The sequence below is a fragment of the Bubalus bubalis genome, chromosome 1 (assembly GCF_019923935.1).
Source record: "Bubalus bubalis isolate 160015118507 breed Murrah chromosome 1, NDDB_SH_1, whole genome shotgun sequence".
Taxonomy (NCBI): domain Eukaryota; kingdom Metazoa; phylum Chordata; class Mammalia; order Artiodactyla; family Bovidae; genus Bubalus; species Bubalus bubalis.
This window is the reverse complement of record NC_059157.1, coordinates 109115922-109142566: the sequence shown is the minus strand read 5'-3', so window position 1 is coordinate 109142566 and position 26645 is coordinate 109115922. Positions and strand designations below refer to the sequence as shown.

At 38.2% G+C, this 26645-nt stretch overlaps 1 protein-coding gene across 2 annotated transcripts in view; it reads left to right on the top strand.

Annotated features, from left to right (window-relative positions):
- Positions 1-26645, top strand: part of IGSF11 (immunoglobulin superfamily member 11) — a 143634-nt gene that overhangs the window by 106250 nt on the left and 10739 nt on the right. For both annotated transcript variants that reach the window (XM_025284401.3, XM_006054995.4), the window contains exons 2-4: positions 16892-17055; positions 18417-18624; positions 21789-21944. In XM_025284401.3, the coding sequence (XP_025140186.1) occupies positions 16892-17055; positions 18417-18624; positions 21789-21944 (528 nt within the window). The remainder of the gene's footprint in view (positions 1-16891; positions 17056-18416; positions 18625-21788; positions 21945-26645) is intronic.

The window sequence follows — 26645 nt, the reverse complement described above, 5'->3', positions numbered from 1 at the left end:
CCCCATGGTTTTCCTTTTACCACAATAACAAATTTTTAAAAATGTGAATGCATACTGTATATAGTTTTTGTTTCTGTGTTCTTTTGCTTAGCTTAATGCCTTTGATATTTATCTGTGTTGTATGTGTCAGAACTTGGTTCCTTTCTGTTAATGAGTAATTTTCCAATGTATGGCTATGCCACAATTATTTTTTTCATTCTCGAGTTGCTGTGCATTTGAGTTTTTCCCAATTTTTCTTTGCTATTGTGAGTAAAAATGCTATGAACATTTGTATATAAGATTTTTTTGTGTGGATGTATGTTTTTACATCTCTTGGAGAAATACCTAGGATTAGAATTTTTGGATACTATGGTTAAATACTAACCGCAGTATGCCAGGCTCCTCTGTCCTCCACTATCCCCTGGAGTTTGCTGAAATTCAGGTCCATTGAGTTAGTGATACTGTCTAACCTTATTATACCTCTTCTGCCTCCTTCCCCTTTTGCCTTCAGTCTTTCCCAGCATCAGAGTCTTTTCCAGTGAATCAGCTCTTCACATCAGGTGGCCGAAGTATTGGAGCTTCATTATCAGTCCTTCCAATGAATATTCAGGGTTGATTTCTTTTAGGATTGACTCGTTGGATCTCTTTACTGTGCAAGGGACTCTCAGGAGTCTTCTCCAGCACTGCAATTCAAAAGTATCAGTTCTTCGGTAGTCAGCCTTCTTTATGGTCCAGCTCTCACATCCATACATGACTACTGGAAAACCATAGCTTTGACCAAATGGATCTTTGTTGGCAAACTCATGTCTCTGCTTTTTAATACTGTCTAGGTTTGTCATAGTTTTCCTTCCAAGGAGCAAGTGTCTTTTAATTTTGTGGCTGCAGTCACTGCCTGCAGTGGTTTTGGAGCCCAAGAAAATAAAATCTGTCATTGCTTCCCCATTTTCCCCTTCTATTTGCCGTGAAGTAGTAAGACTGGATGTCATGATCTTAGTTTTTTGAATGTTGAGTTTTAAACCAGCTTTTTCACTCTTCTCTTTCACCCTCATCAAGAGCTCTTTAGTTCCTCTTCACATTCTGCCATTAGAGTGGTATCTGCATACCTGAGGTTGTTGATATTTCTCCCAACAGTCTTGATTCCTGCTTATGATTTATCCAGCCTGGCATTTCACATGAGGTACTCTGCATAAAGTTAAATAAGCAAGGTGACAATATACAGCCTTGTCATACTCCCTTCCAAGTTTTGAATGAGTCAGTTGTTCTTTTTAAGGTTCTAACTGTTGCTTTCCTCGGGAGACAGGTGAGGTGGTCTAATCCTTCCATCTCTTTAAGGATTTTCCACAGTTTGTTGTGATCCACTCAGTCAAAAGCTTTAGCATAGTCAATGAAGCAGAAGTAAATGTTTTTTTTGGAACTCCCTTACTTTCTCCATGATCCAACAAATATTGGCAATTTGATTTCTGGTTCCTTTGTCTTTTCTAAACCCAGTTTGTACATCTGGAAGTTCTCAGTTTATGTACTACCGACGCCTTGCTTGAAGGATTTTGAGCATAACCTATTGGCATGTGAAATGAGTGCAAATGGTACAGTAGTTTCATTCTTTGGCATTGCCCTTCTTTGGGATTGGAATGAAAACTGACCTTTTCCAGTCCTATGGCCACTGCTGAGTTCGCTGACATATTGAGTGCAGCACTTTAACAACATCATCTTTTAGAATTTGAACTAGCTTAGCTGGTCCTATTCTTAAGTGCTGTAGCTTACAGTATATTTTAAAAATCACATATTGCAAGTTCTTGGACTTCTTTGTTTTTCAGAATTTGGCTGTTTTAATCTTCACTTTTACATATACATTTTAGAAGCAGTTTGTTTCTACAAAGCAGTTCTGTACTCATTGAAAAGACTACACACACACATACACATATTTATATTTTTTAGTATATTGCCTTGATAAATTATGTTGATTTCAAATACTGAATCTTGCATTTGAAGGGGTAGATATCACTTGTCAAGATTAATTATTTTTCTATATATTGCTGGATTCAATTTGCTAATAATTTGTTAAATGCTTTATGCCTACATTTAGAAGGGATGTTAGTGTGTAATTTTCTTAGCATATCTTGTCTTTGTTGGATTTTAGTATCAGGGTAGTTTCAGCCTCATAACATGAGTTGGGGAGTGTTCCCTTTTTTTTCCTGGAAGAATTTATATATAGAATTAGCATTATTTTCATTAACCATTTGGCAGAGTTCACAATTGAAGCCATTTGGACCTGGTATTATCTTGGTCAATGGATTCTTAAATGCAAATTAACTCATTGTTTTAAATGAACATAGGGCTAGTCAGGTCATATGTTTTATAGAGAGCTTTGGTAGTTTCTGTCTTTCAAGGGATTTGTTCATTTCATCTGAATTTCCAAATGTATATTAGCATAAAGTTGTTTATAATATCCCTTTTTATTCTCTCAGTGTCTCTGGGATCTGTAGTTATGTCCCTTCTTTCATAATGGTAATTTATATCTTCTGTTTTCTACTCTTAATCAGTCTGGCTGAAGATTTATCAATTATTGACTTCTCAGAGAACCAGCTTGTGATTTTAGTGATTTACTTCATTAATAATTTTCCTGTCTTCATTTTTAAAATTTCATATTATCTTTAAAAAAAAACAATTCTATTAATTATTTATTTTGGCTGTGCTGGTTCTTTGTCACTGGGCACAGGCTTTTCTGTAGCTGCAGAGAGTGGGGGCTACTCTTTGTTGCAGTACACGGCTTCTCATTGTGGTGGCCTCTCAAATTACAAAGCATGGGCTCTAGGGTGGCTGGGCCTCAGCAGTTACAGCACATGGGCTCAATAGGTGCAGTTCCCGGGCTCTAGAGCACAGGCTCAATAGCTGTGGTGCACAAGCTTAGTTGCTCCATGCCATGTGGGATCTTCCTGGACCAGGGATCAAACCTGTGTCTCCTGTATTGGCAGATGCATTCTTTACCACTGAGCCACCAGGGAAGCTCTGAATTCTATATTATTTTATACTTTTCTTCTTTCAACTTGCTTCTGACTTTTCTTAGTTTCTCAAGGTAGGTGCTAAGGTTGTTGATTATAAACCTTTCTCCTTTTATACTGTGAGCATTTAGATGCTATTAATTTTCCTTAAAATAGTGCTTCATTGCCTCCCATAAAATTTTATATTTTGTGTTTTAATTTTTATGCAATTCAAAAAATTTTCTGATTTTTCTTAAAATTTCACCTTTGACCCATAAATTATTTAGAAGTGGATTTTTATAAACATTTGATGATTTTCTGGATTTCCTTCTGTTATTGTGTTCCAATTTAATTCATATTCTTGGTGTGATTTTTAATTATTTTACATTTGTTAAAGTTTTATAGATCAGAATATGACCTGTCTCGGTGAATGTTACATGTGCACTTGAAAATACTATGTATTTCATGATGTTGGATAGTGTTCTTAAAAAAATCTCAGTTATGTTAAGTTCATTGGTAGTGTTTAGTCAGTTCAGTTGCTCAGTTGTGTCCAACTCTTTGCGACCCCATGGACTGCGGCGCACCAGGCCTCCCTGTCCATCACCAACTCCTGAAGCCTACTCAAATTCATGTCCATCGAGTCAGTGATGCCATCCAGCCATCTCATCCTCTGTCATCACCTTCTCTTCCTGCCTTCAATCTTTCCCAGCATCAGGGTCTTTTCCAAGGAGTCAGCTCTTCGCATCAGGTGGCTAAAGTATTGGAGTTTCAGCTTTAGCATCAGTCCTTCCAATGAATATTCAGGACTAATTCCCTTTAGGATGGGCTGGTTGGATCTCCTTGCAGTCCAAGGGACTCTCAAGAGTCTTCTCCAACACCACAGTTCAAAAGCATCCATTCTTTGGTGCTCAGCTTTCTGTATACTCCAACTCTCATGTCCATATGTGACTACTGGAAAAGCCATAGCTTTGACTAGATGGACCTCGGTTGGCAAAGTAATGTCTCTGCTTTTTAATATGCTGTCTAGGTTTGTCATAGCTTTTCTTCCAAGGAGCAAGCGTCTTTTAATTTCATGGCTGCAGTCACCATCTGCAGTGATTTTGGAACCTCCCCAAAATAAAGTCTCTCACTGTTTCCATTGTTTCCCCCCCATGTATTTGCCATGAAGTAATGGGACCAGATGCCATGATCTTCGTTTTCTGAATGTTGAGCTTTAAGCCAGCTTTTTCACTCTCCTCTTTCACTTTCATCAAGAGGCTCTTTAGTTCTTCTTCACTTTCTGCCATAAGGGTGGTGTCATCTGTGTATTTGAGGCTATTGATATTTCTCCCAGCAATCTTGATTCCAGCTTGTACTTCACCCAGCCCAGCATTTCACATGATGTATTCTGCTTCTAAGTTAAATAAGCAGGGTGACAATATACTGCCTTGATGTACTCCTTTCCCAATTTGGAGCCAGTCTATTTTTCCATGTCCAGTTCTAACTGTTGCTTCTTGCCCTTCACACAGATTTCTCAGGAGGCAGGTTGTTTAGGTGTTCTGTATTTTTACTGGTTTGTTACTTTTGTTATTGATTTTTTATATAGTTATTTTATGTAATTGTTAATGACAGAAGAGTGTTCTAATCTCCGTGATTTGGATTTTTTTTTCTCCTTTCAGTTCTATCGGGTTTTGCTTCATGAACTGTGAAGCTCTGTTGTTAGGTGCATACACAAGACTATTATGTTCTTAGTGATTTTGACCCACTTATTATTTAATGTACCTCTCTGTTCCTCTTTTGGTGATCTAGTTCTCCTCTCTTCACCTGCTGCTTCTTTCTCAAACTGTCCAACAGGAGAAAGGTCCTATTGGATTTGCCAAGCACTGTTGTATTTGGTACATCTTTTGACAAGGATCTTATGACAGTTACCTCATGAACAGCTGCTGATCTGTGGTGCTGAATCCTGGCACAATCACTTGTATCCAGAATATGAATGAGATCCTGTGCTGCAAACCATGGTGATCTGTGTTTCAGGAATTGCTTCATTCTGCCTTCTCTGAAGGGGATTTTGATTATAGTAACAATCATATTATCACTTTCATCATGACATTGCAGAACTGGGTCTATCTTTGTGGCTTGCTTCTTTATACATATAATTTTAATCACATTACTCAGTTTTACAAAAGGATTTGCAAACCCAGATGTTCATAGCAGACAGGCGGGTATCTTGACTGAGTAAAGTGGACCATATTGTAAACAGTAGGGAGTGGTGGGGACTGTGGCAATGGGGAGAGCTCATAATTGGTCTGAAGAGGCAGTATTAATCAATTGCCACGAGAAATAGAAGCCCAATATTACTAACACCTACAGTTTTTAAAATAAGTTGGTAATCTTGAGTTTTATATTATTTAGTTGTAATTTAAAGTACTTAAAAATGCTGAGTGGGTCATATAATATAAGCCAAACAGAATATCTGTGTAATTCATCTGTAACTTTGCTAGTCTGTCGTCAGTCCTGTAAGGGAATTCCTAAATGGAGTAGAACATCTGTGCCCTAAGCCAGGCGTAAAATCAGAAGAGGGTGATTGTAGTGAGAGACTCACTCTAGAAGATTCTGATAAGGTCACATCACATTCTAGGAGTTATTGCTGAGTAGAAGTCACCCATGTAATAGATATGCCATGTCATGAAGGGGCCAAATAGTCATGTGTGTATACTTTTGATTGCTTGCAGAGTCATGGAGGAGCATGCTAATTAATGTAGAGTGTGAGCATTGATTCAGTACAAGGCCTTGACCTCCCTCTGGACCTCTGTCTCACCTCCGGGCCTGCTCTAAGGAAATAGTTTCATTATTTGGGGCCCCTGGCATGCTGTTTGTCCTTGGCATGTTTCTTGAGGAATGCTTGTTGTTGTAAAGGAGGAGTCAGTGAGAAGGCACTGCTGTGACCTTTAAAGAGACACCATAATACCATGGAATTATAACACTGTAATACCATGGGACATGTATACAGTCAGAAGATGAAGATGTGTAATTTTATGGTAGCCTGCCTTTGTATACCAACAATAAAGTATGCATATTGTTTAATATGGCATAAAATGAAGTAGAGACTTGGCAGTGATCCTGTAAATTGATTAATGTAGATGACCTGTGCATAATAGAGCCATCTACATTGATCAGATTAACCAAATATTTACTCTTCATTTAGTTTAGTGCTGTGTTGATGGCCAGCACCTAATTTAATATCAATTAACACATTGTTTTCTAGTTAAGATTGCAGTTAATATTATATAATGAACATCTGGTGGCTCAGAAAGTAAAGAATCTGCTTACAATGCAGGAGACCTGGGTTCAAGCCTTGGGTCAGGAAGATCCTCTGGAGTAGGAAATGGCAACCCACTCCAGTATTCTTGCCTGGAGAATTCTGTGGACAGAGGAACCTGGTGGACTACAGTCTATGGGGTTGCAAAGAATTGGAGACGACTGAGCGAGTAAGACTTTCACTTTAATGTTATATAATAATGACAATTGTAAAGATAGATTATTTCATCTGATTAAAAATTGTTTGAAATATATGAAGAGAAAATGATTTCTTTAAAAATCCCTACGACATTAGAGACTTGTGTTATTCCATATTTTCTTCCGGGAAATGAGTATAGCATAAAATTTTTGTTTTTTTTGAAATTTATTTCAGTTTGATAGAACTAAAAAGCTGAATTTGAACAAACTAAGTGAATTTTACAACTTTTATATCCATGAAATAACACAAGAAATCACGTGGGAATCATATAAGCCAATACACATTATGTGACTGCTGATACTAACATTTTGGGTGAAAGTACAGCATAGGTCTCCCCAAGTACCATAAAATCCTTTGATGCTTTGCTAACCATATTCCCAGAGCAGTGTTCTGGGAATTGGGCTGATACTGAAACATGAAAACATGCTCTGTAGACATCGGCAAACACTATTTCAACATCTCAGTTGGAATGCTTGCGCCAATGCTGCTTCTGAACTTCGGGTGTTCTGGCTCTCATGGAGTTGCAGGGGAGGCCTGTGTCCTTTGAGTCCAGCCCATCACTGTCAAATTCCTCTGTTCTCTTGGCTGTGTAGTGTGGATGATCCTTCTTCAGATTTCTAAGGATTCTTTGCTGCCAGCTTTTTTCCCCTCTAACATGTACCTCTTGTCTGAGAAAATGTGAATCTTTCTGCTTTAAATCTTGGGAAATAGTGCTCTAAAGAAAGAGTATAGACAACTGTTATTTATGGTTTCAACTCTTGGGAGGAAACAGGGCCATGTGCTTTATGTCTTTCTTGTTTAATTGCTAAGAGTCATTCAGAATTCATGAGTTGACTTAATTTTTCTTGGGCAAAAGTACTAAGAAAAGATTCAAGTCTGCAAAATGCTGCCAGTTCAACTCTTAAATTATGCATTTTACATGTAAACATTGCAAATTGTAAGATATTTTAAATGAATTTTTAATTCAGTTATTTAGCATTAAAGTTTAAATTCTTGCCTAGAGTTTCAAACATGGAAATACACTCTAAAAGAAAGTATTTCATTAAAAAAATAATAAAATAGAAAAAATTAATTATTTAAATTTTGAAACACATTCATTTCCTTCCTTCTTTACTCTTTTGAAGAAATTTTCATTTTTATTCCGTATGTTAAATAGGAATCTTGAGACACAATCACAAAGCAACATTTTGTTTTCCAAGAGTCTGTTTAAATTTATTCAAGATCCACTTTTTCGAGATGAAAATTTAAGCAGGTTACACATTTTTTTTTATTACTCTGAGTTTAAAAATAAAGCAAGAAAATCTCAATTTATATACAGATATATATGTATAGTTCTCAGAATGCTAGTGATACACTCAGTAGTCCAGAGGTCAGCCTCCAGCTTCCTTCTGCCGGAAGTCTCATTAGACAGCCCTTTCAGACAGAATCTAAGGCAACCCTGCACCAGCTCTTACGTGCGTTCACTTCTCATCCACTCAGATGTGCTTTGCGTGACAGATTCAGGGAATCTGAATTCAGGGAATCTGTGCTTTGCTGGCTAGGAGTGGAATGGAACTGACTGCACACCACACCTCTCCACAGAGTTTCTTTACTGACATTCACACCTCAGCAATTTATTCTCTATGTAGTCCTAAAAGTTGCATTTCCAGTTTTCAGCCATCTTTGTGCAAATCCTTCAGTATAGTCAGTCTTAAAATTTGTTTTGATATCTTGTATCTTATATCTGACATTTAGGGTGTTGGATGACTTGCCAAATTCTGTTCATAGAGAATTCTGATAGCTCGAGAACATAGCAGACTATTTATGTTCAGTTCTGTGTATGTGAGACTGACAGGAGAGCAGATACATTAATGTTTACAAATAAATTGAGTTTTTAATTGCTCAGTTTTGGTCTTGTTGGTAAAGAAGTGCCCCATCACCTTAATCATACTACAAGTAATAATATCCTTTGCTTTTGGAGGTACGCTCTGGGGAAGAGTTTGAAATGGTAGAAAATATACTCCATCAAAAGTCAGAAGAAATAGGTCCTAGTTTTAAGACCTTTGGCAGGACTGTCTCTTTGGACCATAGTATTTTCATGTGCAAATTGACTTACTGAGTTTTAATTGTGGGCTTACTGTATTGGAGTTATTCGTGTACCTCACAGCATTCTAATGAAATTATCTTAATTACACTGATCAAAATATGATGACAAGTTGAATATGTTCAAAATGAAAGAACACTGCTTTACAAGACCCTGATCTTTCCATGAGGTGTTAGGAAAGACTTTTCTGTTAGAAGATAACACTTGAGTTAATAGGAAGAATGAGTTCAGTTCAGTCGCTCAGTCGTGTCTGACTCTTTGTGAACCAAGAACTGCAGCACGCCAGGCCTCCTTGTCTATCACCAACTCCCGGAGTTCACCCAAACCCATGTCTGTTGAGTCAGTGATGCCATCCAACCATCTCATCCTCTGTTGTCCCCTTCTCCTCCTGCCTTCAGTCTTTCCCAGCATCAGGGTCTTTTCAAATGAGTCAGCTCTTCACATCAGGTGGCCAAAGTATTGGAGTTTCAGCTTCAAAATCAGTCCTACCAGTGAACACCCAGGACTGATCTCCTTTAGAATGGACTGGTTGGATCTCTTCGCAGTCCAAGGGACTCTCAAGAGTCTTCTCCAACACCACAGTTGAAAAGCATCAATTCTTCGGCGCTTAGCTTTCTTCACAGTCTAACTCTCACATCCATACATGACCACTGGAAAAACCATAGCCTTGACTAGACGGACCTTTGTTGACAAAGTAATGTCTCTGCTTTTTAATATGCTCTCCAGGTTGGTCATAACTTTCCTTCCAAGGAGTTAAGCATCTTTTAATTTCATGGCTGCAGTCACCATCTGCAGTGATTTTGGAGCCCAGAAAAATAAAGTCTGCCACTGTTGCCACTGTTTCCCAGTCTGTTTGCCATAAAGTGGTGGGACCAGATGCCATGATCTTAGTTTTCTGAATGTTGAGTTTTAAGCCAACTTTTTCACTCTCTTCTTTCACTTTCATCAAGAGGCCCTTTAGTTTTCTTCACTTTCTGCCATAAGGGTGGTGTCATCTGCATATCTGAGGTTATTGATATTTCTCCCAGCAGTCTTGATTCCAGCTTGTGCTTCCTCCAGCCCAGTGTTTCTCATGATGTACTCTGCATATAAGTTAAATAAGCAGGGTGACAATATACAGCCTTGATGTACTCCTTTTCCTATTTGGAACCAGTCTGTTGTTCCTTGTCCAGTTCTAACTGTTGCTTCCTGACCTGCATATAGGTTTCTCAAGGGGCAGGTCAGGTGGTCTGGTATTCCCATCTCTTTCAGAATTTTCCACAGTTTATTGTGATCCACACAGTCAAAGGCTTTGGCATAGTCACTAAAGCAGAAATAGATGTTTTTCTGGAACTCGCTTGCTTTTTCGATGATCCAGCGGATGTTGGCAATTTGATCTCTGGTTCCTCTGCCTTTTCTAAAACCAGCTTGAGCATCTAGAAGTTCACTGTTCACATATTGCTGGAGCCTGGCTTGGGGAATTTTAAGCATTACTTTACTCTTGTATGAGATGAGTGCAATTGTGCGGTAGTTTGAGCATTCCATGGCATTGCCTTTCTTTGAGATTGGAATGAAAATGACCTTTTCCAGTCCTGTGGCCACTACTGAGTTTTCCAAATTTGCTGGCACGAGTAGGAGGTTATTAAGTAAAGCATTGGGTGTGGAGCAGAGCAAATCAGAGGAAAGGCAGAAGACAGGGCAAAGGCTCTGACTGAAGAAGTCAAGAGAAATTTAATTGGTAAAATGGATCAGATTTGATCATGGATTGGGTTTGGGTAATGGTAAGAGAGTAGAAAGAATCAATGAAGATTTATAAATTTCTGACTTATCCAACTTGTTTGCTAGTTGAGCCCTTTGCTAGCACAAGGAACTCTAGAAAGGAGCCAGATAGGTATATAGGGGATGCAGGCATAGGGGTGAAGATCAAGAATTTGATCTTGGACAAGTTGACTTGAGGTACCTTTGAGATAGCTACTTGAAGATATGAGAAGTTTTCAGATATGGAAAGAAAACCAGAAATAAATTGTATCACCAAAGCTGCAGGAAAACTGTGTTTCAAGGAGAGGGAAATGGTCATCACTGTTAGATGCTCCTGAGAGTCCAAGAATGAATTAAAGAGTTTTGGAGCCATCAGGAGATCTCTGGGAAACCTAGGGAGAACTGTTGTTAAGAAGTCATGTTGGCCAGAGTGGATTAAAGACTGAATGGTAGAAGAGTCTGGAGAGAGTGGGTATAGGCCACTCTTTCAAACAGATCAGTGGTGAGGTAGCAGAGAGAGGGCAGCCCCTGGAGGAAACCATGGGCTGGAGGGAAGGAGGAATTTTGCACTAAGTGGAAATACTTGAGTATGCTTAAATGCTGTCAGAAAGTCTTAAGTGTGGAGGGGGGAGGTTGAGGTTACACAAGAGGGGACAGTCTGTGATAAGGTTACTAAGAGGGCCAGGAGGATGGAATATAAAAAATATGCTCAGATGAGGGGGTGGGGTTCACCTTAGATGAGCTTCTCTAAGAGGAGAGAGGAAAAAGAGGACTAGGCAGATCGAAGCTGACTTGTAGGTTTGGAAGCAGATGAGGGAGTTTTCATCTGATGACTTTATGCAAAAATCCATACTAATTTAAAATTTTGTGATTCTGTAATAGAGTAGTGAGAGTAATAATAAACATTTATGGACTGATCTCTATGTGCTATGTGGTGGTTAATTAGTTAAGTGTGGTAGTTAAGTATACATTCTCTGTAGATAAAGTGTCTGGATTTGAACCCAAGGCTTACCACTTTCTATGTGACCCTGAACTATGTGACCTAGAACTGGTTGTTATTCTCTCTGGGCCTCAATATCTTATATATGAGCTATGAAATACATAAGATCTCCAGGGATCAAACCCAGGTCTCCCTCATTGCAGGATTCTTTACCAGCTGAGCTACCTGGGAAGCCATAAAATACTTCATAGTATTAAATGAGAGAGAGAGTGTTTGTATGTGTATGCACATGTATATGTTTATATATCCAGTTCCAGTTCAGTCGCCCAGTCGTGTCCGACTCTTTGCGACCCCATGAACTGCAGCACGCCAGGCCTCCCTGTCCATCATCAAATCCCAGAGTTCACCCAAATCCATGTCCATTGAGTCACTGATGCCATCCAACCATCTCATCCTCTGTTGTCCCCTTCTCCTCCTGCCCTCAATCTTTCCCAGCATCAGGGTCTTTTCAAATGAATCAGCTCTTCATATCAGGTGGCCAAAGTATTGGAGTTTCAGCTTCAACATCAGTCCTTCCAAAGAATATTTAGGACTGATTCCCTTTAGGATGGACTGGTTGGATCTCCTTGCAGTCTAAGGGACTCTCAAGAGTCTTTTCCAACACCACGGTTCAAAAGCGTCAATTCTTCGGCGCTCAGCCTTCTTCACAGTCCAACTCTCACATCCATACACGACCACAGGAAAAACCATAGCCTTGACTAGATGGATGTTTGTTGGCAAAGTAATATCTCTGCTTTTTAATATGCTCTCCAGGTTGGTCATAAGTTTCCTTCCAAGGAGTAAGCATCTTTTAATTTCATGGCTGCAGTCACCATCTGCAGTGATTTTGGAGCCCCCCAAAATAAAGTCAGCCACTGTTGCCACTGTTTCCCCATCTATTTGCCATGAAATGATGGGACCAGATGCCGTGATCTTAGTTTTCTGAATGTTGAGTTTTAAGCCAACTTTTTCACTCTCCCCTTTCACTTTCATCAAGAGTTCTTCTTTACAAAAGTTCTTTAAAAGAGTTCTTCTGTTTTTAAAGTTTCATCTTTAGTTCTTCTTCACTTTAGTGCTTAATTGAATTGTCATTGGAAGGACTGATGCTGAAGCTGAAGTTCCAGTACTTTGGCCACCTGATGCAAAGAGCTAACTCATTAGAGAAGACCCTGATACTGGGAACAATTGAGGTCAGGAGTAGAAGGGGGTGATAGAAGATGAGATGGTTGGATGACATCACTGATTCAATGGATATGGGTTTGAACAAACTCTGGGAGATAGTGAAGGACAGGGAAGCCTGGCATGCTGCAGTTAATGGGTCAAAAAGAGTTGGACACAAATTAGTGACTGAACAACAGCAATGTGGACTTGCTGTGTGTGTCGTCAGCTATAGTAGTGACTGAGGGAGTGGTCACCATCAGCCATCAGCGTCAGGCACCGCCTTCATTACACACTTCTGATGATGAAAGTATTAGCCTTATTTTACAAATAAGTGGTGTAATCAGAGAATAAGTGACTTATTTGAGGCCCCACAGCAAAGCAGATAAAAGAGTCAGATTTCAAACTAGGCCTTATCCAACTTCAAATGTATGCTTTTATGAGTTTTGAAAGCAGCTTATCTAGAATATTTCTTCTGCAGTTATCTCAGTGCCTGAGATTATAGTTAACCTTATGTAAAAAAGAGAAGTATACAGCATTGTAATTCAACTGTACTTCAGGAAAAAAAAAATTAAAAAACGCGAGGTAAATGAAGTGTCTTGCACAGCTTTTGCCACCCTGGAGTCTGCCCTCTGCCAGCAGACCTGCTCCTACTTCTCATCCCCCACCCCGGTCCTGCAAATCTCCTCTTCCTTTACTAGAATCGTGCTGTATTTTGGTAGTGTTCCCACATACATCTCTATCTTTCATTCTTTACCTTTCACTCCCCCCCCCCCTGCTTTTTTCTTTTTAAAATTTGTGTCAAAGATTGTGTAAGTTTCAGCTTGAAATTAGTGATTTGAGGGTGGAGGGTGTACGTTATCTTGTACAGTTAAAGGGGATGGGGTGCATCCCCTGTGCTTCTTTGGAGTAACATCTCAAGAATGAAGTGATGGAGGTTTTGTGCCAGTTTGGTGTCCACAGTTACTTTTTAAATTTTATTTATCTATTGAGTTTTGGCTCTGCTGGGTCTTCACTGGCACGGGCTTTTCTCTAGCTGTGGTGAGTGGAGGCTGCTCTGGTTGTGGTGTGTGGGCTCCTCATGGCGGTGGCTTCTCTTGTGGAGAGTGGGCTTTAGGCCTGTGGGCTCAGCAGTTGCAGCTCTCAGGCTCTAGAGCACACGCTCAGTGGTTGTGGCGCATGAGCTTTGTTGCTGTGTGGCATGAGGGATCTTCCTGGACCAGGGGCTGAACTTGTGTCTTCTGTATTGGCAAACCGATTCTTAGCCACTGAGCCACCAGGGAAGCACCCACATTTACTTTAAAAAAACAAATCTCCACCACATTTATAATAATCTTTGGAACAAATACCCTCCCTTTACCTATTTCTACCCAGGAGGTGGCTTTTTCCTGCCATTGCCTGTTCTGTGATCAAATAACCTTCGCTGTTTGCCTCTTAGGTTCTTTCAACTTTCCTTTTTAAAATTGAGACACTTTCTCTAATGTTATTTAACTTAAAGACTTTTCCCGATGTTATCAAGTACTTTATATTCTACCACAGATGGCTCATTTTATGAAACATTTTATCCTGCAAATTTAACTCCCCAGAGTTTCATCAGACTATATGTGAAGAACAGGAAGTTTTATAGAAGAAAGGTGCTATGAACATTTTTTTTAATACTAATTGTAATCATAACAATATGTTATTTTGTTACTTTTTTGGGAGAATTGAGATAATATCACTTCAAAATAAAACAGTTTGAGATACCGCCATGGACTTAATGTATTTTTCATACTTAGAATAAATTCTTTGTTGGATTCCTCTGACTTAACCTCCTGTAGTTCCCATACTGTTCTATAGTCCCAGAGGGCGGGCATTCTTTTCAGAAGAGATAACAGTTGATTTTGACTTGCCAGGAGTTAGCTCTGGTAAGTTACTGTTTTCTTTTTTTGAATTTTAATAACGATACTGGGGTATAATTTATATTACAAAGAACTCACCCATTGTAAATATAAAATTAAGTTATTTTTAGTAGATTTGTAGGGTCACACAGCCATCAGAATAAATCAGTTTTAGTTTTCCATTGCCCTGGAAAGTTCCATTGAACTTATTTGCATCAGTCTCTTTTCCTTTCTCTCTAGTCCCATGCAGCCAAGCCACTGATTTGCCTCTTCTCGCTGTAGATTTGCTTTTTCTGGACTTTTCGTATTAGTGGAATAATGCAGTATGTATTTGGAGAAGGCAATGGCACCCTACTCCAGTACTCTTGCCTTGAAAATCCCATGGACGGAGGAGCCTGTTAGGCTGCAGTCCATGGGGTCACTAAGAGTTGGACACGACTGAGTGACTTCACTTTCACTTTTCACTTTCATGCATTGGAGAAAGAAATGGCAACCGACTCCAGTGTTCTTACCTAGAAAATCCCATGGACGGAGGGGCCTGGTAGGCTGCAGTCCATGGGGTCACTAAGAGTCGGACACCACTGAGCGACTTCACTTTGACTTTTCATTTTCATGCATTGTAGAAGGAAATGGCAACCCACTCCAGTGTTCTTGCCTGGAGAATCCTAGAGACGGGGGAGCCTGGTGGGCTGCCGTCTATGTGGTTGCACAGAATTGGACATGACTGAAGCGACTTAGTAGCAGCAGCAGCAGTATGTATTAAAGAGTTGGACATGACTCAGCGACTGAACTAAACTGAACTGAGGCTTTTGAATCTGGGGTCCTTTTACTTAGCAAAATGTTTTTGAGAGGCTTATCCATGTTGTAACATGTATCAGTAGCTTGTTGCTTTTTATTTATGCATAGTATTTCATTGTATGGATATATCACATTTTGTTTATTCATCAGCTAATGGATATTTATATTTTTTCCATCCACAAGTATGAGATCAGTAATGCTGTTATAAGCATTCGTAGTCTTTGCATGGACATATATTTTCATTTTACTTGTGTAGATTCCTAGGAATGAAATTTCTGGGTTGTATGGTAAGTTTACTCCATGTCTATGTTAAATGTTGTTAAGGAACTGAAACTATTTTCTGAAGTTATTGTACCATTTTACATTCCCACCAGCAGTAAATGAGGAGTCCAGTTTCTCTACACCCTCATCAGCGCTTCCTATTGTCTGGATTATAGCCATTCCAGTGGCTGTGTGATGGTACCTTATTGCGGTTTCGACTTGCAGTTTCCTAGCGAGTAATAATGCTGAGCATCTTTCCATGTGCTTACTAATTACCTTTGTTAAAATATTTACTCAGATTTTTGCCCATTTTAATATTAGGTTGTTTGTCTTCTTATTATTGAGTGGTAATAGTTCTTTATATATTCTATATACAAATCCTTTATCAGGTATGTAATTTACAGATATTTTCCCCACTCTATACTTTGATTTTTTTATCTTCTTAATTAAGTCTTTTGAAGTACAAGCTTTTTAAAAATTTTAATGAAGTCTAGTTTATTGTTTTCTTTTACAATTTATGGTCCTGGTGACACATCTGAGACCTCTTTGACTAACCCAAGGCCACAAAAATTTTCTCCTATATTTGTGTCTAGAAGTTTTATAGCTTTAATGCTTACATTCAGGTTTATGATATATTTTTTGAATTGATTTTTGTGTATGTGGTGAGGTAAGGTCTGAGTTAAACTTTTTGCATATTAATATTGAACTATTCCAGTATGATTTGTTGAAAAGACTATTTTTCCCTCATTTAATTGTCTTCTGCCTCTGTTGAAAGCGTTTGATTATAAATACAGGGTTTATTTCAGAACTGTCAATCCTGTGCTGTTTGTCTGGGGCTCTGTTCTTATGCCAGTACTGCACTGTCTTGATTGCTATGGCCAATTTATAGCAAATTTTGAAATCAGATAGTGTAACTTCTCCAAATTTGTTCTTTTTTGGTATTCTTTTGGCTGTTCTAGTTCTTTGCCTTTTCATGTGTTTTATAATTAGTATCTACAGGAAATCTGCTTCAATTTTTATTGGTTTTACTCTCTATCTGTAGACCAGTTAGAGTAGGATTGGTGTCTTAACAATACTGAATCTTCCAACTCATGAGGGTTGCATATCTGTCCTTTTAGTTAGTCTTTTTTTATTTCTTTCATTGCATTTTATAGTTTTCAGAGTATAGATCCTGGACATATTTTGTTGAATTTACAGTGTTCTATTGTGCAATGAGGCTTCAAAATATTTTCGGTCTATGTCTCATCCCTCATCACCATTAAAACTTTGCTCAAATGCTTTCGGTTAATTTCTCCGAGTTTGTATTCGAATCTGACAAATATAGTGTCTTATAAAATAAATAAGTAGCCTCTAAAATTTTTTATTTATAGTTTCTAAGAGGTAAAGGGGTGAACAGTTTTTATTACTTTGACTTAATGAATGGTCAGTAGATGTTTAATAAGTACCATCATGTCAGTCTGTCTACGTTACTGACAACATAAAACACAAACTTTCTCGGAAGGGATTTGGTCTATCACATGACCTCCTGTCCTTCTTCTCTAGGTGTTGCAGCTTCCCTGGAAGTCTCTGAGAGCCCTGGGAGTGTTCAAGTTGCCCGGGGTCAGACAGCAGTCCTGCCGTGCACTTTCACCACCAGCGCCGCCCTCATTAACCTCAATGTCATTTGGATGGTCATTCCTCTCTCCAATGCAAACCAGCCTGAGCAGGTACTTCTGTTCCATCCTGTGCTGCCACTGAAATTTTAATCTTTTTATAAGAGGTGGGTAGGAAAGTGTCTTGAATACATATTGATTTCTAGAATAAGGTGATACTTTCAGCCTGTGCTGTTTTAAGTCCTGTTCCTACATTATTAGCCAACTATCAAAAGAAGCTATCCTCTTTCTGAAAGACTAAAAAAAATTAACACATGTCAGGAGGATCCTTCTGAGGAATATGTAGGAATCTGGAATCTTATCAGAAGACATTGTTGATAGGAAATACTGAGACAGTAAAAGAAAGGTATATTTTGACAGGAAGGGACTAGCACTGACATAGGTGGATAATAGTATTAAGGAAGTAACTTTAGATAGTATCAATAGTACTTGATTTATTTGGTTAATTGCAGAAGTATTTTAAAATAAGGCCAGGCACACTAGTCATCTTCCAGGAAGTTCAAATAGAAGCTACTACCTCATAAGCTATATCAGTTATAGGTAAAAGACCGCATTACATGTGATACCCACTACAGAAAATAATGTTCAGAAAATTAGTGAATTGTGACCATGACTATACCTTTCCTTCCCAGTTAACTTAATTTCTGTTATGAAGTTTCTCTGCTTCAATAGGATTTTTACTGCCTAAAAATATTTGATAAGCCAGGTTTTCTGATAGGAAGTTTAAATAGATGTGTTTAACAGTAATTTCTTCTAGTTCTTTAGTCCATGGGCCTTTCATAATTAGACTGAGATCATTTTGTTCAACCTCATCATTTGAGGAGTCAGTGATAAAGGCAAGGAAAGACTTGACTACACCCAAATATTTACAGGTAGAGAGAGCTTGGATAAAACCAGGTACCTCACTGTCAGCCCAAAGAGCTTTTTGCAACTTCATTCTGAGTCCTCTTTCATGAATAGTTGACTTTAATAAATAAATTGATATAAGAAAAGCAGTCATGGATTGTAACTCTTCTTCCCTTTTTTGACATTCATTTATACTCAGTCTATAACTTGATCTTATCATTTTGTGACCTAGTAAGCATGAGACTGTCAGTGCTAGTTTAACTTTTTATTGTGCAATTAATTTTTTGAACTGGTAAAAATATTTATGGACCAATAGTAAGGTATCATAAAATGCACTTTATATATTCTGATGAGCTAGGTAAGGATACAGTGTTGCTCCAGTTTGGTATGTAGGAATTTAACCCCCTGGATACCTACAGAAGGTGCTGTAGTAAGAAGTTGGTGACAACTCTAAGATTAGAAATAAAATTTCCCCATGTTTGTATAGTCTGCTCTTTACTGTATAGTTATGGTTATGTGTCTAAAAGGAGATGCACTGGCCAAATGATTTCTTTTGCTTTCCTTTGCAGGTCATTCTCTATCAAGGTGGACAGATGTTTGACGGTGCCCCCCGGTTCCATGGTCGGGTAGGATTTACAGGCACCATGCCAGCCACCAATGTCTCCATCTTCATTAACAACACTCAGCTGTCAGATACAGGCACCTACCAGTGTTTGGTTAACAACCTTCCAGATAGAGGTGGCAGGAATATTGGGGTCACTGGTCTCACAGTTTTAGGTGAGTGACAGGACATGTTCCAGGTACTTTGGCTTTACTTACAGATTTACTCCCAAGCACATTTACTTCTGCCATTTCTTCTGCATACTCTGACTGCTGTGTCTTTTTCCTGTCCTCTCTCTTTGTAGCCACATCTGGACTCTGCTTCTCTGTGCTTCCTTATATAGTCTCTACACCCATTACTCCATTTCAGGTGGTTCTCAAAAGCTTACTTCTTAAATGACTTTTCCTGAAGGTGGAGAAAAGCAGTAAAAATACCATCAAAAGTAGCCCCTCACTTTTCCTAAGCTTTTATGTGTGTGCCCAGTCACTTCAGTCATGTCCAACTCTTTGCGACCCTGTGGACTGTGGCACCAGGCTCCTCTAACCATGGGATTCTTGGGGCAAGAGTACTGGAGTTGGTTGCCATGCCCTCCTCCATTTGATATTCCCAACACAGGGACTGAACCCGTATCTCTTGCATCTCCTGCATTGGCAGGCGGGTTCGTTACCATTAGTGCTACCTGGGAAGCCCAAGCTTTTATAGGATAAGACATTGTTGGATGCAAATTAAATCATGAATATTTGATAATGTGTAGGGAGCAGGGAGCTTCGCACACATGAGAATAAATTTGCTACTACTTCTTATTTATGTGATGCTAAATAGGCCCACGACTCTTCTAAGCTTTAACTCTTGTTCTGGCAGAATTTTAATAATACCTCCTTTTACTTTAAAAAATATCATTGTTTGAATGATAAATTATATGATCAACTCAGTCTTAATACTGAGACCAAATAGATTTAGAGCCTTTTCCAAGGTTATGTGGGCTTCCCTGGTGGCTCAGTCGGTAAGGAATCTGCCTGCAACGCAGGAGACCCAGGTTTGATTCTTGGGTTGGGAAGATCCCCTGGAGAAGGACATGGCTACTCACTCCAGTATTCTTGTTTGGTAAATCCCATGAACAGAGGAGCATGGCAGTCCATGGAGTTGCAAGAGTTGAACACGACTTACTAACTAAACCACCAACAGCCACCAACATCAAGGTTGTGTAGACCATGAATGACGATAAAGTTCGGATTAAAATGCAGATCTCTTTGCTCAAACCAGTATTCTTTCCGTTATACCATGCAGGTAGACTATCTCATGCTAAATTAAGTTCATCCTAAACATGTTTTATTTCTCAGTTCTGCTGCCTCTGAGATAAAGTGGTGCCTCATAAGTGGGTATTTGTGGTGGAAGTGGGTACATTGAGCTCACTTGGGGAGACAGAAGTACTTAGAGAAGACAGATGCTCCGGACTGTCCTCCATCCTACTCAGGTCTAAGAGTTGACTCCGGGATTCCCTGGCACATGCTCCCTCTTTTCCCTTCCACGCTGAGTCACTCGGGGATACCAGTGTTGGCGGTTCTTGCCGTTTTCCTTCTTCAGATGAGAAAATGCTATAGCTCCGGGGCCTTGTTCTCACAGTCTTCAAACTATCATTTGCTCAAATATATTAAACTTACACAGATTTTAAAACACTCTTGTGTACTAAATACAGAATACTGTTGAGATTTAACATTATTTTGATATTCACACATATAGTGTAGATAATGAGCTTCCCACATGATTCAGGTTTGTTTACTTTTTCATTTTTAAAGAAGGGAAAAAAATGCTTAATTCATATGAAGTTAATGCCACCTTCAAGTAATTATTTTGGGTTTCCTCTCGTAGCATCACAGTGGCAGTGCTAAGTCAGTAAATTGAGGTTGGTTTATCCCATTACAGCAGTTGAGATCCCCTGAGATTTTTCAGTCTTTCTACCTGTACCCTTTCAGTGTTTTCTCTCCCCCCACCCATTTTCTCTCCTGGTTCCTCTGTATAGAGCATTCATGTTCTACTCATTCATTCATTTTTTTCAGGGTTGAATACATTTATTGAAAAGTCACTAGCATTTCAAGTGCACCACCCACTTATATTTAAACTCTACTGCACGCATTACCTAATATGAGAGTCCAAGCCATGGGCTTAGTTTATATTTTTATTTGCTTGCTTTTTTACTATAAACTACCACCTTCTTCCTTTAGTGTTCTTTCTTGGAAAAGTTTGTGTTTCACATCCTTTGTGTCCTTGTCTTTCTTAATGATAATAAAATGTCCATGTGTTACTATCAAGTAGCAGATACACTTGAACCTCATTGTGACTCCCCCTACTATAGAACACAAGTTGGTATAAAGTTAGTGTGTCTGGTTTTGTTGGTAGAGTTAACTGTGTTCTTAACTAGAGTTAAGACCAATGTTAAGGTGGTTTTAGCCAAGAGTAGCTGGCAGGGTAAGTGGGTATTGTTCCTTGAAATATCTTCTTTACAAATGGGCTCTTTCATCAATTAAAAAAGTTTAATTATGGTAAAATATGACAAGAATTTACCATCTTAGCCAGTTTTTAAGTGAGCAATTCAGTGGTGTTTGGACTAATCTCCAGAACTTTCTTCAACTTGCAAAGATAAAACTCTACCCATTAAATGACATTTTTCCATCCCCTCAGCTGCTGGAAATCACTGTTCTGTTTTCTTTTTCTGTGAATTTGAGTACCCTAGGGACCACATATAAGTGGAGTCATACATTATTTGTCTTTTTATAACTGAATTTTTTCACTTAACATTATATTCTCCGGCTTCATCCCATGTTGTAGCCTGTGTCAGAATTTCCTTATTTATCAAGGCTAAATAATATTCCATTGTATATCCATACTATATTTTGTTCATCCATCCATCTATAGACACTTGGGTTATTTCCACCTTTTAGCTATTGTGAATAATGCCTCTGTGAACGTGTGTGAATTCATTAATGCTTTTAAAAGCAATTACTGAAGGATTGACAGAAGGATTTTAAAAATTATTTGAGTATAGATCTTTGGAGGAAAAAAACAGTGAAACTAAAGCCCTAAGGTATCTTGAAAATATAATCAGAAGCTGTTGCCCTTTTTACATATTTGCTCCCTGCCAGCTGAAGTTGTTGGCCCTGCACTCGTGACCAAGTCCTGTGAATAGTACAGTGTTCACTGGCTTTGCTCATGAGGTGGTCTTCTGGTACGTGTTCCCCAACAGTGCTATCTGAGGTTCCAGTGTGCTGAATGTTGATGTCTCTGCTGTCATCCTCTGGCTCATGGTAAATGTATCCTCTGTTACTTACTCTTGCTGTTACAGTTCCCCCTTCTGCCCCACACTGCCAAATCCAAGGGTCACAGGATATCGGCAGCGATGTCATCCTGCTCTGTAGCTCAGAGGAAGGCATTCCTCGACCAACTTACCTTTGGGAGAAGTTAGACAATACCCTCAAACTACCTCCAACAGCCACTCAGGGTATGTATGATGTTGCTTTGTTTATTTAATTCATTATCATGGAAAAATTTCAATTCTCAGGTGATTCACAAAGTAATTAACTTTAATAGATTTTGAAAAAGAACACACTGTATTTGTAACTGCTGAAAAGCTATCAGGATTGTTTTGTGTTTTTAGCTTTAAAGATTATAAAAATATTTTCTTTCATCTTCTCATTGCTGACTTTATGAAATGTATCTTATCCAGTGGTAACTATATATGGAAATTCTGTTTCTTTGTAGTGAAGATTTAAAATAGCTAATTGGTAGTTTCTTTGAATTGCTAACTGTAAAATAATCCTTGAAGTTTATAACTGAGAATTTACTTCCTACTTAAGAAACGATTGCCTATGTTAGTATGAGAAACATCCACATAGTCATGAGGGGGTTAATCATCCTTTTCAGCCTCAAGTCTAATTAGAGGAGGAAGATGGGAAAGAGAGCAGGAAAAGGCCTCAGATCATGGGAGATCCAGGAGTTGATCACAGCAGACAGGTAAAGATGGAGGAGGCATGAGTATCATCAAGGGCTTTCTGCATGTAAATCCAGCTGCTTAGGTTTGATATTAAAGGAAACACTCTTGAAAACTGAGGAAAATTTATGAAATGAGGGAAATTCTAGAATTATACATATAATTTCTGTTTCAAAGAAATAAATTTTTGCTATCTTGTGTGTTATATCACCTCTAAAACAGATCATATCTCTTCTAGCATTCTCAGTGAAGATTTACAGATCTTAACTTAAGGAGCTGACAATTAATGGAGAGGTCCCAAACAACCTTAGTTATGCTTGATAAGTTTGAATCATATTGATGGTGTATACTTGTCATGGGAAGAAAAGTCCTAAGTTCTATGGTGAAGTTGGACATTAAAGAACCAAGATCACCAGCCTCTTAAGAGCTTTTCAGTTTCCTTTAAAAATCCCCACAGAAATTATTAATGGATCTTCCTATCACTTTTTAATTAACCTATCCCAGTATTATTTTAAAAAGCCTTTTTTCACCATAATAACTTCTGGGTTATTCTAATAATGATTACTATAATGCTGTTGTTCCCTACTGACTGTTTATTGCTAGATGTTTTAACCATACTGTGAGGCTAAATAGCTTTTTTGTGTGTGTGTGTGGACTGATCTATTAATCTTAATGTTGTAATTGGCATGTTTAGAATAGCTCTTGTCTTTAAATCCTGAGAACTATAGTCAAGTCCTAGATTTTCCAGTAACTATTTCTATGACAGTTCACCTCTTTGGGCCTGTGTTACCCTTTTTGTGTGTGTGTTGTCTTTTTGTAAAATAAAGGGATTTAACAATATCATCTCCAACACCTCTGTATCAGCATTAAGATTCTAATGATTTATAACATTTCTTTGAAATATTGGGCTGAGTTTGGAATTACAAATGAAAGTTTAAAAATGGTTGTATGTAACTTGTGAGTATCTGTAGAAAGAGCCTTCCATACCTACTTGTTTCTGAATAAATAGATATTAGCCAAATTTCTTGATATCTTCTTTGCAACTTGCATATTCTTTGGTACTTGAGCTGTAAAAGTGAACATGATTGCCAAAGATGACAGCATGTGTCTTGTAATTCCAACTCTGAATTGGTTGTCAGACTTAACTTTGGATAACTTCATCTATTATAATAATACACATTAAATGAGTCTGATTTTTAATTAAATTTACCTCTTAATATCTGCATTAATGCAATAGACAAAATAGCATATAATTCCAAAATAACTTAGAATTCTTTTAGAAGATTTATCTTAGTAATGTGTATACATATCCTTAATATAAATTCAGTATGCATTCCTGAGAAAAGAGTGACTCCAGAAGAGGGCACCCCAGAAGTCTGAGTAGTGACAGGGCATAATATTTGGGGATTAGAATTGACTATGTATAGGTCTAGCTTGAAGGAGCTCCTTCTAGGACAAATCTGGGACAGTGTGATCATTGAAATAATAATGTAATCCACTGAATACAGTGAGAATCCCTGAATCCCTGCTGATAGACATAAATAAATGGGGGAGAAAGGAGAGCATTTTCTTACATTAGAATGGCTACCAATGTTGGTAGAAGGAATGACAGTTAGAAAATCATCCCCAATGTCAAAATAGGAGCTGTTGTTTGATGAGAAACATGTTTACTAGTTCCAAAGTATTTTCCCACAAATAACTTACTAATCACAAAGAGTAAATAGGAACTTTATAGTAGAGAGGCCTGGTGGACACCACTGTAACCACACAACCAGTTGTGACAAACTGCTGTTGTATGCCTCATGTCTTACGGTCTGAGAAGGACACAGCATCATTGCTTCAGTGTTTCTGTCAAAACACATCACCTGAGTCCAATCACGAGGAAATATCCAGCAGGGAATGAAGACACAGGCAAACTGTCCTAGACTGAAAGAGACTGAGGAGTCAGAGAACAAACTTAATGGTTGCTAGGCGAGGGCGAGGGGAGATGGGGGAAGGGATAGTTGGGGAGTTTGGGATGGACGGGTGCACACTGCTGTGTATAAATGGGTAACCAACAAGGACCTACTGTACAGTACAGGGAACTCTGCTCAATGTTATGTGGCAGCCTGGATGGGAGGGGAGTTTGGGGGAGAATGGGTACATGTATATGTATGGCTGAGTCCCTTCGCTGTTCCCCTGAAACTATCACAACATTGTTAATTGGCTATACCCCAGTACAAAATACAAAGTTAATAAAGAGACCAAAGAGTTAAAACAACTAAGTGTAATACAGAATCCTAGATTACAAACTGGACAGGGGAAGAAACAGCTATTAAAGGATGTTACTGGGCAGTTGACAAAATCTGAGTTTAAACTGCATGAGATAATACTGTTGTAGCAATTTAATTTATTGACTTTGATACTTGTACTGTGATTATGTAATATCTTTGTCCTTAGGAAATACTAAGTACTTAGTGGTAAAAAAGTGCAATGTCTTCTATTTGCTCTTACATGGTCCAGGAAGATATTTCTGTAAGTACTGAGGAAATAATAACCAAATAGGACAAAATATAAATAACTGTTAAATCCTAGTAGATGATATATGATACACAAGAATTCCTAGTAGTATTCTTTCAATTTTCTGTAAACTAAAAGTTATGTCACAATAAAAGTTACCAAAAAGTTGTTTTCATATAGTTTATATGTGGATGCTAAAGACTGAATAAATTTAGAACCAGCATCCTTTGGAGATGCAGTTTGTTTTTATACAGAGGAATTACAAAGTGGATTTAGTATTGTCCTTTTGGCATATAAATACTTTATATTCTAAAAGGAGTGAAAATTATATTTGATGGATATTATTTGAAGCAAAATACATCAGTTTGGCCCTTGTTCCATTAGGCCTGTACAGTTGGCCCAGGTCGCATTGAGACAGTTCATCAGCCTATGCATCAGTGGTTCTGATCCAGGGACTGTTTCACTTGGCAATGTCTGGAGACACTTTCAGTTGTCACAGCTGGGAGGAAGATGCTACTGGCAGCCAGTGGGTAGAGGCCAGGGATGCTGCTGAGCATTGTGAGGCACAGGTCAGCCTCCACAATAAAGAATTATACACCCCCAGTGTCAATAAGTGAATTGCATTAATATATTTCCAAACTTTAAACCACCCTCCTCTTCTCGAATAAATTCTATTTGTCATTATTTTAAAATAAATTACTAATATTTGGTATGCTTATATTTTAATAGAACTTTCTCATCTGTTTAATAGAACATCTCATCAAGTTTAATAAAACTTGATCATCTGTGATCATAAGTGAGAATGGCCCATATTTTTCTGTCTTCTATTATCCTTGCTTGAGTTGTAGTATCAGAGTATAGTAAACCCTCATAAATTGAGTTGTGTAGCCCTTCCTCATTTTTCCATGCTGTGAAACAGTATGGATAAGAAAACATAGGTTATCTGATGATTTTGTAGAATTTGCTTGTCAAAGCTTTGCCTTGTTGTTTTGTTGTTGGGTTTTTTTTTTTTTTTTGAAAGCTCTTTGACTACTGATTTAGTTTCTCTAATGTAGTAGGTTTATTAAGATTTTCTATATCTTTATTTTTCTAGAAAATGTCTCTTTTGTCTATGCTTATGCATAGTAGCATCAAGTTGTATTCTCTACGTGAAAACACAAGTGTGTATGTAAGAGTGCAGGTTTTGGAGTCAAGAGAATGTGGTTTGGAATCACAGCTCCAGGAACCACTGGCTGTGTGACAGCCTTGGTCTTCTTCTGTGTAAAATGGAGACAATGATAGTAACTGTCTCACAGGGTGAACTAAAGATTAAATGATAGCACATGTAAAATGTTTAGCACAACATCTGGCATGTATAAGCACTTAATAAATACTAGCATTTATATTGTCATTATTATTATTATTACTCCCTCATGAATTTTAAAACTCTATGCACATATGTTCCCCTTTTCATTCCTAATTCTGTTGCTCCTTTTCATCTTTATGTTTTTAATCAATCCTACCTAAACCAAACTTTTGTTTTTATTTATACTTTTGTATGTTGTTGTTGTTCAATCTCTAAGTCTTGTCTGATTCTTTGCCACCTCATGGACTGCACAGCACACCAGGCTTCCCTGTCCTTTACTATCTCTTGGAGTTTTCTCAGATTCATGTCCATTGAGTCAATGATGCCATCCAACCATCTCATCCTCTGCCACCTGCTTCCCCTTTTGC